Source organism: Rhea pennata, chromosome 14 (genome assembly GCF_028389875.1).
Source record: "Rhea pennata isolate bPtePen1 chromosome 14, bPtePen1.pri, whole genome shotgun sequence".
Taxonomy (NCBI): Eukaryota; Metazoa; Chordata; class Aves; order Rheiformes; family Rheidae; genus Rhea; species Rhea pennata.
This window is the reverse complement of record NC_084676.1, coordinates 13,371,290-13,385,886: the sequence shown is the minus strand read 5'-3', so window position 1 is coordinate 13,385,886 and position 14,597 is coordinate 13,371,290. Positions and strand designations below refer to the sequence as shown.

The window sequence follows — 14,597 nt, the reverse complement described above, 5'->3', positions numbered from 1 at the left end:
ACGGCCCTGGCTGCCAAGGAACGGTGCACTGGAGGCCACGGCACGGAAGCGAGCTGCCCTGTATTACAGCATTTGTCACGCAGGAATGGCTCTGGGCAGTCAGGATCAGCGAAGCAGCATCCCCTCAAAGCAGGGGTACACTGCTCTGCCCAGCACCTGTGGACACTGCACAGCACAAGACAAGCTATTTTGAGACAGCCTCAGATCCAGCACGTTGTATCAAGCAGGAGAGCAAGCAAACAGGGTCTACTCCAATGAGGCAAGGCGCAAACAGAGACAGAAGCAGCACAGCCTTGCCATCACACTGCTCCTGAAAACAGCACACGGCCTCTTACAACAGCCACTGACATTTTTCCAGCATGAGCCACACAACAGCTTGCAGAAGTGCCAGCAGTCTAAGTCCAGACTGTCTCATTTTCCCCTTGGTTATGGTGGCATGCCCAAGGCCACTCTGACATGCCACAGGAGCATGGAGGAAGGTACTTAACCAGCTTTGCCTGGGCCTCAGCATGCCTTGGGATGACAGCAGTGGCTTGAAAAAGGTGGTTAGAACACAAGCCTCCCTCCCATCCCAAGTATTTCAAAGGTGTCTGCATCCTGTTCTTTGCTTTGAAGGACAGCAAAAAACCCAGGACAGGCTGTACCAGAGACAAAGCACCCAAAGTAGTAATAAACACTCTATTTGGAGAGCTTCACCTTAGGGAAACAGCAGATACATAAACATTGGGTACAGGAGAAGGCAAAACTGTCAGTACACAGACAGTGGAGTGACACACCAGACTGGGCAGTGCTGGAAGTGGATCCCTCTTGGTGTCAATGCATAGCACATCTAGCAGGCACCTGCCCTCATACAGCGAGACGAGAGCTAAGCAGCAGAGTTCGGAGTTGGAGGCCATCCAGTGCTACCAGGCACACAATGCTTCCTTCAGTTCATTGCAATTTTCTGCTCGTTGATCAACTTGCAAGGCTTAAAAGTACCCCCTCTTTAGCAGGCGACTAAGGTCAGACCTCAGCAGTAGTGCAAGACTGGAAAACATTAGGAAGGCAAATCCAGACCAGCAGGAGCCTGTCCTAAGGGAAGGTGGCAGATTCTGTGCAGAGTGAAGGAAAAAAAAATATGCACACTCCAGAGCAGGGGGGGGAAGGCACTCACTCCAAGCACAGAGATTAACATCCAGCTCTCTCTTCCCCGATTAACCTGATCGGAGCACATGTTAGTTTTTGGAAGTGCCTCTACAAAGACTGGCTCTCAGCCTCGTGAGGGCATCAGCTGCACACCCTGGAACACAACATTTGGAGTAAAGGGCCCCAGTCTGCCCTTCCAGCAGCTGCTGAAACCACGTGATGGGACACAGCAGCTCTGCTCAGCCCACCCCAACAGCACAGCGCATCTGCGGCCATTACCCACACACTCGTCAGCCCCAAGAGGCTGGGGCTGGCCAGGCAAGTCCCGGGAGGAGCCACATCTCTGTCCTTCTGGCCCACAGAAGAAAAGCAGCAGCAGATTAGCCACAGATTAGTCACCTCCATGGAAGCACTGAGGCTGGGACAAAACCCTGGGGTGTCTGACTTGGAGCACTGGCACTGAACGTAAAGCTAGTCTTATGCACATGGCTTCTGTGGCAGGCTAGCAGAGCAAGCTAAGGCAATGCCTTAACTTAAGCATCAAACATGTACAGAACTCATCCAGAAGAGTCTCAGGAGCATGCCCTTCCTTCTAGGGCTTTTTCTAACAGATCTAGTGCTTTAGCACCACAAAGAGACCATAAAGACTTAACTTCCATGTCTGAAGCATAGAACAGCTTTTTTTCCAGGGCAATACAAGTCTGTAAGAACTTTGTGGACAACAGTTGGACAAATAGCATCTAGCAAAGGACTAATAAAAGCAGGTTTCCAAAGGATTTGTAGTTTTTTTGGTTGTCTGACAATTCAACTGATTTATACCATTTTTTTGCTGTGTCCAGATTTATTCTTTCCTTTTTTTTCCTTAAAGCCCTCCTTTCCCAGACTATTTTGGTGGCAAAATGGAAAGTTCTGCACTCCAATGCAGACCCTGATAAATTTTGAGTTAGAAATAAGTTCATCTTCCTCTACCTCTCTTTACTGGCTGCAGTTAGATCTTAGAGATCTCCATCACTGACAAGTTTGGCTAGGGTTGATTTAAGTTACAAGGGATTCAAAGACACACATGGTGAATGATCACATACACCTGTTTCCATAGGAAACCAGGCTAAACAGTTCCTTCCTTCCACATGGAAATCCTCAGGGTAGAGGACTGAGCTGTTTGGACAGCCAGGAACTCTAACTCCTCTTTCAGCCCTCCACTCCTACTACTAGCAGCTTGTACAACAGAAATTGTAACTACTTGTTAAGCAGACCTAGACAACAGAACTCCAGCACTAACAGCTGCAGTACTATGAAAGGCTGTAACAGCAAGCAGTTGCTCAAGAAATCTTGCACACAAACCTGACTAGAGGAGGCACAAAGATACCATACGGCTATTTCCTATTTTATGTCTGTAAAAAGCCTGGCAGCCTGCACAGTGTCCCATCCACACTGCATAAGCACTGCTTGCTAGGGCCTGGGAGCTCTCCTCCAGCAACAGACACCTTTGAGCATGGGATGCTGGCCTTCCAGGTGCAAGAATCCATTATTTGCTCTGGTGAGGGAGGAGGTGGCCTTCACCAGTCTGTTGCCAAACCCTCCTTATTCCAGATACACACTTCCTCTCACACGCACCCACCTTTACAGGAAGCAATTCCACAATGAAAACTACTCTAAGGGAGTGAAGTATTTGCTGTCTAGCAAGTCTTTTCCAGCTGGATTCTTTTTTTTCCTGACAGATTCAGCTCCTGTTCTGCTCAACGGGTTCACACAGTATGTATGAGGGCAGGGCTTTGCTTATCCAGAGGGATAATGAAACCATTGTGGGCTGGCAAAGGATGTGTGTTCTTGGGCCACCAACAACTCCAAGAACAGTGCTGCAACTTGCTCTAGAAGTCTTGGCTGAAATAACTGTAGCCTCCTGGGGCAGTTGACTCTTCCCGAACATACTGCTGTGGTGGAAATGATCCTACAATCGGCACTGCTCCTGGCATCCTGGACATCCAAGGGAGCAATAAGAGAATGGAGAAAGGAGAATGTCAGAACTGCTTTGAAATCTGTCAGCTGCAAACATTGCTCAGCAAGCACTGCTATCAGTGGAGTAATGGCCTACTATAGCCAAGTTACAGATCTGCCAGAAAAGCACCTAAGCGCGTTCTTATCCTCTGTGAGGGTGCATGCACGTGTGTGCAAACACATGTGGCTACCTTTAGTCTGGCAGAATTAGCTATTGCACAGCTAATGGCTGTTAAGAGTTTCCATTACAAAGCAAGCATCCTTGCTCTCCTTTCAGACTGTAGGAGCTGGTCTGGAACACGTTGTCAGAGCTAACTCCAGAAGCAGCTTTTTGAAAGGGAACTGTGTAGGTCCAGAAACTGGAACATTTATGCCCTTAATGGGAACAGTATGGATGTGTGTTGGGATCATCATCAATGTTATCTTTCTAGAATGGGATGAATTCAGGCTGGATACTTGCTATTCACTGCTCCTGCTGTGTTCTTCCAAGATCAGAAACTTTTGTGGGATGTCAGATGGAGCATATGTGTTCTTATCAAGTACTCCACAGGGCTAGGATGCGTAGGGGCCATTAATTCCACATGTAAGCAACAGAAGGTTCCATTTTTTGCCCCCTCCCCTCTCTGGGAAATTCAGCTAGGAATCTCTCTGCACTTCAGGCAATGTTTTCTAATGCATTGCTCTTTCTTCCAAGAAAAACTACAACCAACTTGAGTTCATTACAGACCATCTCTCAGTTAAGGCTCTGGAATTAAGATTCCAACTTTGACAGTGTCCAGAACAAGTATTTTTAGTATCATGTATCATCTCCCCAGCAGCCTAAAATGTTCAGGTCGATAATATTCCCAGGAGATCCTGCTATTTAACTCACTAACCATGAAAGTGAGTTCAGCAATACAGTCTCAGTTTCCAGAGTGTGCTGACTACATCCCAGATTGTAAGACAAGCAACTCATAGAGAGACTGAAATGGCAAGCAGACCTCCACTAAGCCAGCCCTGAATCAAATTAAAATCTTGGTTGCTATAGAAACAGTGTTTAATGGGTGTCAGGCTGGATGCATTCACTTCAGAGGTCCACACTGATCTCAGCCATCAAGAATCAAAAGCAACTGAAGGGCACTTCTACTTAAGCAGCACCCCACTCTGTCTGCAGAGGGAGCTGTGGAAGAAGCTGAGCCAGTGTAAAGCACCACAAGTGTGAATCTGCTTCAGAACAAACAGCACAAGCTTTCACAAAACTGTATTGTTCTGCTTGCAAGTCAGCTTGAAATACGCATTCAAAACTGTATTTTGCATTACAGTTAAGCCATTGATTTGAACAGCAAGGCTAGAAACACACTTAAACAAGAAAGTTACTTACTGATTCTTGTGTTTGAAGCCACTGATGTGAGCTTGGTACTGCTCTATGGAGTTCAGTACTATGTTACATGTGTTGCAGGGGTACCCCTTCCCAGCTGAAACAGACATCAATGTTAACACACACAGCTAGCCAACAACTTGGTGCCTGAGGTAGAAACAAGTGAGATAATCAATCACTTGATGTGTTAGTTAACTGTTAAACAAAGAAATAGCAAATTGAAATTCCAACCAGGCAATGAGGTCACAGAATCCAACCACCACATCAGCTGCTTAAGACATTGGTCAGTCACTGAGGAGTGATGTGAGGGAATCACTAAGACAAAAAAGTTTTGTCACACAGATTTGTTCATCTATTAAATTAATACAGATTTCCTAAGAATAGTTCACACTATCAAGTTTAGTAAAATCTTAGCATTAGGAAACCAAATCTGACATTATACTATACCTGCAATTCCCCTTCTCTCCCAAATTTTCACTTCTCCTGATCTTTATATTTCATAATAGAATGTAAGGGAGATACTTAAACTTGTAAGTTTGAAGTGTTTAAATAAAAAAAGAAAAAAAAACTCAGAGGAGATTATACACGATGTCAAGTTCCACAGTGCAACATTCTGTTAAGCCTTGTTGAAGTGCAAATTGAGAATACTAAACTGTATCCTCAAGCAGTTCTGCTACAGTCAGTGTACGAGTTAACTGCAAAAAAAAAAAAAAAAGTTTCCAACAATAGTTATACTAGACAGATCAGCGGTCTTGTGTAACATTACAACTCTAACTGGAATGAAAGTTCTGGAGGTCACAGATACCAAACAAGTACGCATGGTAGTACAGCTCACTACAGGAGCCTATAAGACTGAAAACTCCTGGCAGTTGTCCTCAAGACATTAATTACCCTTGAATTCAAGCTCTCTGGGGAAGGGCTCTGCCTTAGAGTCTCATATAAAGAAAATATTTGCTTAAAGTGAAAGAAATTTCAGACATTCACCCGAGGGGTGCAGAGCAATGTAATCTTTGAGAAGCACAACACAATGCAGCAGATTTCTCCTCTTGTTGCTTTACTGCAGAGAGATTTCAGGCACTAGTGGGCCATTTAACTCTCAAAATAGAGAGCTGGACACAGGCATGAAAGGGCAGACAACCCATTACAGTCATGACATCCAACCTCCTACATGACAGAGGTCAAGATCTCTGTTGCAATTCTGGCAAGCAGGTGTGTGTACTAAGTCCTTTTAACTGCACTCCTGCACCCCAAGCTGATGGTTCCTGAGGAACTTGAAGCAGACAATACCTGGGTGTTCCATGAACAAAGGAACATCTCCACTTGCTGCCAGTCAGATCCCTACCTAGACAGATTTAGGGATGGGACATCTCAGAAAAAGATACTAGCACCCTCACAGAGATTAAATAAATAATTAAATAAATCAGAATCTGAGCTAGATTTTATATTAAAAAAACCAAATGGATGATGGATGATGCTGGGATGAAATCTGATGGCAGGCCAGGTTAGTATGGATGACAGCATACAGAGAGGGGCAAAATGAGCAGGAGAGCCCTTTGAGCCACCCATCATTTCAGGACAGCCCAAGCTCTGAAACCTTGCCTGGAATAGCTGAAGTGCCAGGGGGAGGTGGATGTAGATACTCTAGTTCTAGAAGCGCTTCATAGAAGACATCAATCACACAGAACTACCCAATTACCCAGTCTGCCTGGGCTGGGACTCCTGCCACTGTCAAATCCTGAATCACAATAAAAGTGGAGCTATTGATCAGGCCCCACTAATTAGATAACAAACAGATAGATAACACTAAATATCAAGCACCTTTTTCCACTTCCCACACGACTATGTGAAGTGGGAGAAAATACTGCTTGGATAATTAAGCCTCATTTCCCATAAGTGCTACCAATATCTAAAGGTGGCTTACAAAGAATTAAGATAACTAATCTGCTTAGGGGGGCTTTTATGACAGAGAAAGAAGCCTTTGAAGAGGACTTCATATTTTTTTTTTTTTTTTTTTTTTTAATCTCAAGCATCCAGCAACTACTAGATTTCCTGGTCCAACAGAGGGCTGCTCGGAAGAACACGGAAGTTTACTGTGGGCTCCTACACTTTCACTGGACTCTGAGAGCTTTCATCACTTAGAAGTACTCATAAGCAGCAGATCATAAACCAAGCAAAGAGTTTTAACTGTCTGCCTAAAGTTCCTCCTTAATAGCTCCATTTTTCACATTCCTGCCAGCTTTGGACAGGGCTACATTAGTTCATCAGATGGAAGTGACCACACAGAGGCAAAAAGGCAGAAATCTGTCTTTCATGTGCTTTGAAGCAGCAGCTGCAGTTAAACCTATTTCTCCAATCTTTGACTGGTCCCCTTTGAAGTTTTTTCTTTTTTTTTGAGGGGGGGGCGTCAAATGCCACTTTTATCTTTTCATTTTGGACACAGTTCACCTAACTAGAAGCAGTACTGGTCAAAATACCTGGGTTACTCCCACAGAGAGAATAAAATGGACATACTTGATTGGACAGCACTGCAGAATACAACCCAAAGCCTGTCGCAAGTAGCTGCAATCTCAACCTCTCTCTTCCTGCCAAGGGTTTACAACATTAATCAAATCAATTTTACAGTGAATAAACACTATCCCCCATCGCAAGAAATTCTCCCTTCTTCCCTCCTCATGGGCTGCCTGGTCCAGAGACCCATCAGACACATACTGTTACTCTCCTACCCTGCTCTTCAGCAATGTATTAACCTGCCTACTAAGAACTCACCCATGAAGGACGATGCCGATGCATCAGCAGTTCGGCCATAGTGCGCCATCAGCTTGTGTTTGGTCTCTTGCTTTCTATGCTTCTTGCCTACATAATGCTGTTTTGCCATGAGGGGGTTATTGAAAGTAGCGTGACAGAGGCTACAGAACTTGTCTGGGTCAGTAATGTCCTTGTTCTCTTCATTAGAAGACACAGTAGAGGCAGGAAGGGTGGCAGGATGTTTCTGGGAGGGCACCACTTCTGTAGGGTGAATTGAAACTGTTGATCAGTTACAGAACTTAAATGTAAAAAGCAGTCATTTCACCTCCCCCAAATCCATTAAAAAAGAAAAACAAAAACAATCTTAGACAGAGAATGCAAGACCTCTAAATAAACTCAGATTGTGTCTACCTCTTACCTTAATATTACAGAATCAGAAGTGTGCAGTAAGACAATTTAGACTAGGTCAGAAGTACTTCTAGGGTTTAAAGAGAAGGGAAAAAAAAAAGATTTGCTTATTTCTCCTTAATAGAGTTAAAATAAGTATGGCTTTATGCAAAAAACATGACATAGATTTTCTTTGCCTGGATGATAACGACAGAAGGGAGACAACAGGAGGCAGTTAGAATACATCCCTTCTACTGGAAAAAGCAAGCAGGTTTCTGGAAACACTGTAACTGTAGGACCTGATCCTGAATCAAAGTCAAGAGCCTTGCTTGGGAAATAGCACGAACAGGACTAGGTCACATGAACTGAGTTCACACAGAGAGCCAAGCACTCCTATATGATGGAGACACCCGTTATGTCCTCTAATTAAGTGGTACTTGAACACCAGACAAACTTTCTAAGCACCCAAGAACTCTTTTCAGACTGAAGGGTAGGTATGCTCCAAACTGTTCACGCTTACTGCAGCTTGGTGCTAACACAAGCCGTCCTCCTCAGGTGCACCCAGAGGCCACATTTTTCTTCTGTCCTACACCACCCAGGACTCTTGGATGTTCCTGCTTGCTCCCTGCCCTTGCACACATCAGACCTTTCCATCTGCCAGCAAAGGGGTGGGAGACGCAGGCACCTGTTACTGGGTCAGACTCAGGGTCTGCCTGGACAGCACCCATCTTGACAGCGGTCAACAGCAGATGCCATGGGAAGAGCACACGGTCAAGACAAGCACATACTGACACTTTCCAGCCATACTCTCCCAGTTTCTAGCCATCCGCAGCTCAGAAATCAGAGGCTACATCTTTGTCTTGAATGGCCCTAGTGAATTTGTCTTTTACAAGTTCCCCCAATCATTTCAGTCCCTGCAAGTTTTCAGCAGGCACCATATCCTCATAAAGTTTATACACAGGGTACAATGCCACTTCTCAACTTAGAATCTTTACAGTAATTTTTAGCTTGGACAGGCTCCCTTTGTACAACGCAAAGACTCTGCGAACAGACGTACCTTCTACTTTGGGGGACTGCTGCTTCACGTTCTTGGCATGAGTCTTGCCTAAGTAGTGAGAAGTTGCCACAGCTGGAGAGGAAAAGGTCATATTACAGATGGGACAACACTTGTTCCTGTCTTCTCCATTGCTGCTCTCCTGCTTGTTCTCCTGTTTACAAGACGAAATACCAAGGTTTAGGTATCAAAGAAAACAAGAGAACTAGAGACATTTAAGTGTTAAGTTGAGCAGATTTGACTGAACAGATGATCCATGATGATTTCCGTGATGCAGCATCATACTCGTTAGTGAAAACCCTTAGCTAGAGGGGCAGTCCTGGCCTACAAGGGTTAAGGATAAGGCTAAGTGAGTGGCTGCCAGAATTGGAACAGCTAGCCTTCTACTCTCTGCAAGGTGTGAGCCGAGCGGCACAGACACCACTATCAACTGGGTCATCTGCAATATGATGCTAGCTGAGCAGGCAACAGCAGTCATTTCTAAGCTTAATGTTATGTGCAAAGGAATCTTTTTTTTCATCTCCCCCTCCCCTCTGCTACAAATGCTTGAGGGTTAGGGATTAAAGCTGAAGCAATCATAAAAGCAGAATCTGTCTCCCAAATGAGTCACGGGGCAGACAGATGGCTGAGTGGAATGTGTTCCCTTTACTTACCGGTAGCTCTTAACTACCAGTTAAAGAAACCCAAGTAATAAGGGACCACCCCAAAAAGTGAATTCCAGTAGCTCATCACTCCACAATGTGCTCTCACTGAAAGCAAAAAGTCATCCCTATACACTTGTCTTGTCATTTCAAATAATTCCTAGGAAGGCTTGCAATAAAAGGAAATGTGCAGTTGCTTATATACAAAAGAGAAAAGGAATTGTACTCACTGACATATGGCTTAATAACAAAACTGCCACCGAGTTACTCAATTCTGGCAATACCTTTTCTGAAAGCACATTCTTCATTTACTTTCAAGTGCCTCCAGATGATATAACAATCAACTTCCTGAATTTTAATTAAAAAAGTACTTTTACCTGCTTAGCATCCAGCTTCATTTTCTTCCCATGCGCAAGCTCCTCTTCACCATGGATAGACAAGTATCTCCTCACTTTGTTTGCGTGTTTCTTACTCTGAAGAAAGCACAAAAAACACCCCGGTGTTTAACACTTTGCCATATGCTTTCTTTAACTACAGACAGATCAAGAAGGTTCAGTCACAGCCTGTGATCTAACCTGGTAATGCGCAAGCTTCTGGGACTCTGAGATGAGCAGAGCGCTACACACTTTACACTGGGCGTCTGTGAAAATGTGACTGTTCTCTCTGATCATGCGATCGACTGCAAAGAACACAACAGGGGAGTCAACTTTCCCGAAAGCCACTCGCCGCCTCAAAGGGGGGAGGCGGCAGCAGCGCCCAGCACCGCCGGCGAGCGCGGGCGGCCCGCGGGAGCGGCGCTGGCGGCGGGCCCGAGGGCGCGAGGGGGCTCGCGGCCGGTCCCCGGCACTACCGCGGCGGAGGCGCCGCCGGGTCGGGCCGCACCGTGGGGCGGCCCCACGCCGCGGCCCGCCCGCCCGCGCTGGGGCGGCAGCGACGGCGGCGCCGCCGGCCCCGCTCACCTGCCTCCTTGCCCACCGGCAGCGCCGCCGCGTCCCCGTTGCTACCCGCCCCGTCCGCCATCTTAGCCGCGCGCCGCCGCCGCCGGCCCCGCCCCGCCGCTCTCGCGAGGGCTCCGCGCGCTCCCTCGTGCCTAGCAACGGCGGGGGAGGGCGGAGCCAGGCGGCGACGTCTCGCGAGAAAGGACGGCGGCCGGCTTCCCGCGAGAGCCCCGCCGGCCGACGCCGCGCGCCGTCACGTGCCCGCGCTGGAGGCGGCAGCGGCCATGTTACTTGCGGGCACATCTGCCCTGCCCGGGTGGCGAAAGCGGCTGCGGCGCGGAGCCTCCGCCGGGCCGGGCCGGGCCGGGCCAGCCCCGGGTTACAGCCCGGCCGGGCGGCCGTCCCGGCCTCTGTGAGCAGCCTTCTTGGGCTGTTCACCTCTGGTCTCGTACTGGCTTCTTTGTCTTTAACTGGCTCTTTAACACACTAGTTCTCGTTGTGTTTTCTGCAAAAGAAAAATGTAATCAAGAAGGTGCCTTTAAATTCCGTAATGAAATCTGAGCGATACCAAGAGATTTAAACCGCTTTGCTCGTGAATTTTTTCTCGTGAACCCATGAATTTGATCAGGAAAGATGCTTATTTACAAAGTCATTCACAGCTTAGGTTGCCCTGATCTGGGCATTCTCCTCCTAAGGTAGAACAAGCACTCCCCGCGAGGCAAGCCCTGCAAGCGGGAGCATTTCCGCTAGCGACCCCCGCTCTAAGCCCCTCGCGGGCGGCCGCCCGTTTCTGCTCCTCGCGGCCCTCGTCCCGCCTGCGCCGCCGCCTCAGAGCCGACGCCAACGGCCGCCGCCCGCACCCGACATGGCGCCGCCCGACTCGCCGCCGGCCACGTGACGCGCGCCGAAGCAGCCGCCGCCATCTTGGGAGAGGGCAGTGAGGCCTTCGCCGCCAACTTGAGTGCGGGCAAGAGACCCGCTGACCGGGACCGGCGAGGCGGCGCGGGCCGCGGCGGGGAGGCAGCAGCCCGCGCGGCGGGGCGGCGCGGCGGGGGCGGGGTGCCGGCCCGCGGGAGGCCCGGGCCCGGTGAGTACCTGTGCCCGCCGGGGCCTGCCGCGCCGCTCCGGGCCCGCTGCCCCGGGGCTCGCGCGGGCCCCGATCCGCCGCGGCGGGGGGAGGGCCCGGCCCCGGCCGCCCGCGCCCTCCCGCGGGGTCCCTGGGGCCGGGGGCTCCGCCCCTCCCGGCCCGGCCCCCGGGCTCCACCCAGGCCACCCGGCGCTGCCCCCCGGGGCTGTCCCCGGTGCCTTCCGCGGGGGAAGAGGGGGACGCCGGCGATGCTCCCCCCCCCGGGCCTCTCCCTCTGTTCCTTCCCCTGGGACTGCCCCCCCGGGGCTGTCCGCCGGCCCCCTTCCCTGGGGGGAACAGCAGTACCGGCCCCCTAGACCCCCTGGTGCTATCTCCCGGCCCTCTGCCCTGGGGAGCCCATTACTGACATCCCTTGGGCTCTCCCCGTGCCCTCCCCGGGAGACCTGCCCCCCAGGGCCGGCTCCCTGCCTCCCCTGTTCCCTCCTGCCAGGCTGACCCAGGACTGCCTCCTTCCTCTGGTCCTGGGGCGACCCCCGCGCTCCCTTTCCCTTAGCCTGCCCCATCCCTGGCCGCTCCTGTTCCTCCTGAGCTCACGCACCATCCAGTCTACGACCCCGCACTCATGCTTCATCCCTGAGGCGACACTCTTCGAGTAGCCTTCATCCCATCCTCGTCAGCACATCGGTGCCCGTGCCGCAAGAGGATGAAAGGACCTTGGGCGTGTGGATGGGTGCTGTGCGAAGGGTCGTTCTCTCCCCATGTGCGGCCCGTCCTTGGTGGAAAGCTGCCGTGTGCGGGACTTGCTGGGCTTGGTTAGAAGGGAGCTAAGCGGTGAGCAACTCCTGCGGTGCTCAGACGCATTTGCAGATGTGCAGCACTTGGATATACTTGGCCTCTGCAGTCTTTTTACCCCTTCTCATGAAGGGCCAGGTCTATAAACGGATAATTCCTGTAAACAATTTTTTTTTTCCCTCCAGGGTGTTACGAACTGTAATGTCCTGATGGTCACAGAGCATCATCAGCTGGTCCCTGCATGGCAGGGGAAAGCAAAGGGTCCAAGAATGGTATTTCCAGGGATGCGTGTGGTGCTGACCTGTGCGAGCAGGGAGCTGCTTCGCAGCGCTGCCCGAGAGCATCGTGTCTCTTGTTTCTGAGGTGGGGGGAGTTGTTTACAAAGCGACAGCCTGTGTCTCAAACGGCTCAGAAACTCATCCGGGGATGAGAGTCATTCATTTTTGGCTTCATTTTCAAGCATTTTTCAAGCTGTCACAGCTTGGCGTGTCTGTAGCATAGTGTCAAGATTTAGAATTATTCTGTCGGTAATTGCTTTCTGATTCATCAAAATGATAGATGAGAGGGAAAATGACAAATAATCACAAGTTAGGGATCTTCAAGGATATCCCTAAAAATGCCACTGGAAGAATGTGGTGCACATGAGTTCCCTTGTCAGGAGGTCACCTTTGCTGTCAGAACATTTACGAAGAAATTCTGTTGAATTCAAAGCTGAGAAAAGTGGATAACTGGAAAACTAGCCCATGAGCTGCATTGCAAAGTTTTTTTCTTTTTTCTTTTTTTTTTCTTTAGGTAGTTCAGTCTTTGGCCTGTTTCACTGAACCTGAAACCAGATATTTTCACCTTAGATAACTGTCCTTTCCAAGAGTGCTAAAAGCAAAATACAGCTTCTGTACTTAACTTCCCTACCTGAAGAAAGGGGATGTGCTCTAACACTTGTTTTTTTCCCTCAGCTATATCAGTTTGTCTAATAAAAGCTATTACTGCTCTCCTACTCATACCCACAGACTAGCACAGTTACATGTGCTTTCATACTTGTCTTGTTCCCTTAGCTACATTTGCAGAGACTCTCTTTGCCACAAGTCCTTTAGTTTTCAGAAGCATAGTGGGAGTTGTGTGGTTACATCTCTTACATCTTTTTTATTTTCTTTAAATGTTGGAGGTAGGTGACTCATCATAACTCCAGCTGATACTTCTCAATGATTTCTTATTTAGCACAGTGTATCAGGCAGAAGATGTATCGCACAGTCAGAGGAGAGCTGGTGATACTGGCATGGATTAAAAAAAAAGACTGTGAGGCAGTTGCTTGTTGCTGTTTGCTTTTGTTTGAGTGGCAAAGGTTTACAGACCGTCTCTCCAAATATAGAGTAACCCTGCACAGACTCGCGTATTGGAGGCCTGGGCCTCCCCAGTACTCATCCTCATCATCGTGCCAAAAAGCCTGTCTGCTAAGTGTTTTTCTTCTGAACAGAGTGTTCCCCACCTAGACAGAGTCGTCTGGTGGTGGCAGTTCTTGGAAGCTTCATTCATCTCTTAGGGCAGAGGGCAAAGAAGCTGTTTGGAGCAAAAGATAAGAAATGGAGAAAGTGTATCAAGGCTATTCCAACAAGAGCTGAGTTCAGCTCAGCTGGAGCAGAACAACTTTGTTTTGCAAGAGCCAATGCTTTTCCACAAGCTGCCCTTGTTTTTATTTCCCCTTTCCAAACAGACAGATATTTGTGGACTCTGCAGTGATAGTTGCAATCACTTATGAAGCTACGCATGCAATTTGTGCAATATTCTATCTTCACAGTGCTCAGCAAACCTCTGGTACAAATAATTTTTCACCAAGATAATAATCTTTTTCCTCTAGACATGTGTGTACATGTATTTACAGGGAAAGGGGAGCAGAGAGGTTAAGGCAGTTTGCGAAGGCTGCAGATAATGTAGGGGGGGATGCATAATATAGTCCTCTCTCAGTCTTACTTTGCTGCCTCCTGTAGATGGGGAGTGCATTGGTGTTTGTGGTACTAGTGTGGATTTTGAACTTCTTGCCTATTAGCATTTTTATACATAGCTGCTGTTTTTCTGCAGTTCTGTGGTGTTAGAGGAGAAGATCTAGCTCTGTACTGGGTAATGTAGGGTCCTTGTTGCATCTTCTCTTGTATTCTTATTTTAGATTTAAGCAGTACATTTGAGCTATTTCAATGTTCTTGAAGGAAGGCAGAATGATTCTGTGGAAGGACACTGGTCTGGGAACCAGCCAGCTTGAACTGCATCCCCAGCTCTGCCATTGTCTGGTGTGTAATGACGGGCTTGTTGCTTAACCGCTCTGCACATGTTTACTTCTGACTTAAACAAAGCTGATAATGTTCAGTCTGCTTTGTAAGGCTTTTAGCTTACGGTCCAAGAAGCACTGAATGTTTTTTAAGTCATTTGTTCAACTGAAAGGCTAACATAGAAGGAAAATAGTGGTTTAACTTCGTGTGCCATCCTG

General features: G+C 48.4%; 2 protein-coding genes across 14 annotated transcripts in view; one reads left to right on the top strand and one right to left on the bottom strand.

Moving 5' to 3' along the window:
* Nucleotides 1-664: 664 nt before the first annotated feature.
* ZNF346 (zinc finger protein 346) lies at nucleotides 665-10,744 on the bottom strand. Of its 5 annotated transcripts, none has more exons than XM_062587064.1 (7): nucleotides 10,681-10,744; nucleotides 9,880-9,983; nucleotides 9,682-9,777; nucleotides 8,667-8,817; nucleotides 7,244-7,483; nucleotides 4,481-4,574; nucleotides 665-3,099 (listed from the first exon to the last, which is right to left on the bottom strand). In XM_062587064.1, the coding sequence occupies exons 2-7, from the start codon at nucleotides 9,973-9,975 to the stop codon at nucleotides 2,994-2,996; spliced, it is 783 nt and encodes a 260-aa protein (XP_062443048.1). In that variant the 5' UTR covers nucleotides 9,976-9,983; nucleotides 10,681-10,744; the 3' UTR covers nucleotides 665-2,993. The 5 variants fall into 5 exon arrangements, 4 of the variants coding, with proteins under 4 accessions (XP_062443048.1, XP_062443046.1, XP_062443047.1 ...); XM_062587062.1 differs by lacking the exon at nucleotides 10,681-10,744 and adding an exon at nucleotides 10,264-10,380; XM_062587063.1 differs by lacking the exon at nucleotides 10,681-10,744 and adding an exon at nucleotides 10,268-10,328.
* A 550-nt stretch (nucleotides 10,745-11,294) lies between these two features.
* Nucleotides 11,295-14,597, top strand: part of UIMC1 (ubiquitin interaction motif containing 1) — a 39,575-nt gene continuing 36,272 nt past the window's right edge. For 5 of the 9 annotated variants that reach the window (XM_062587055.1, XM_062587048.1, XM_062587059.1 and 2 more), the window contains exons 1-2: nucleotides 11,669-12,160; nucleotides 12,307-12,484. The gene's annotated coding sequence lies outside the window, so the exon portion shown is untranslated. Of the gene's footprint in view, nucleotides 11,330-11,668; nucleotides 12,161-12,306; nucleotides 12,485-14,319; nucleotides 14,401-14,597 lie in introns of those variants that run through there. The other 4 variants (XM_062587050.1, XM_062587052.1, XM_062587051.1 and 1 more) reach the window with 4 other exon arrangements.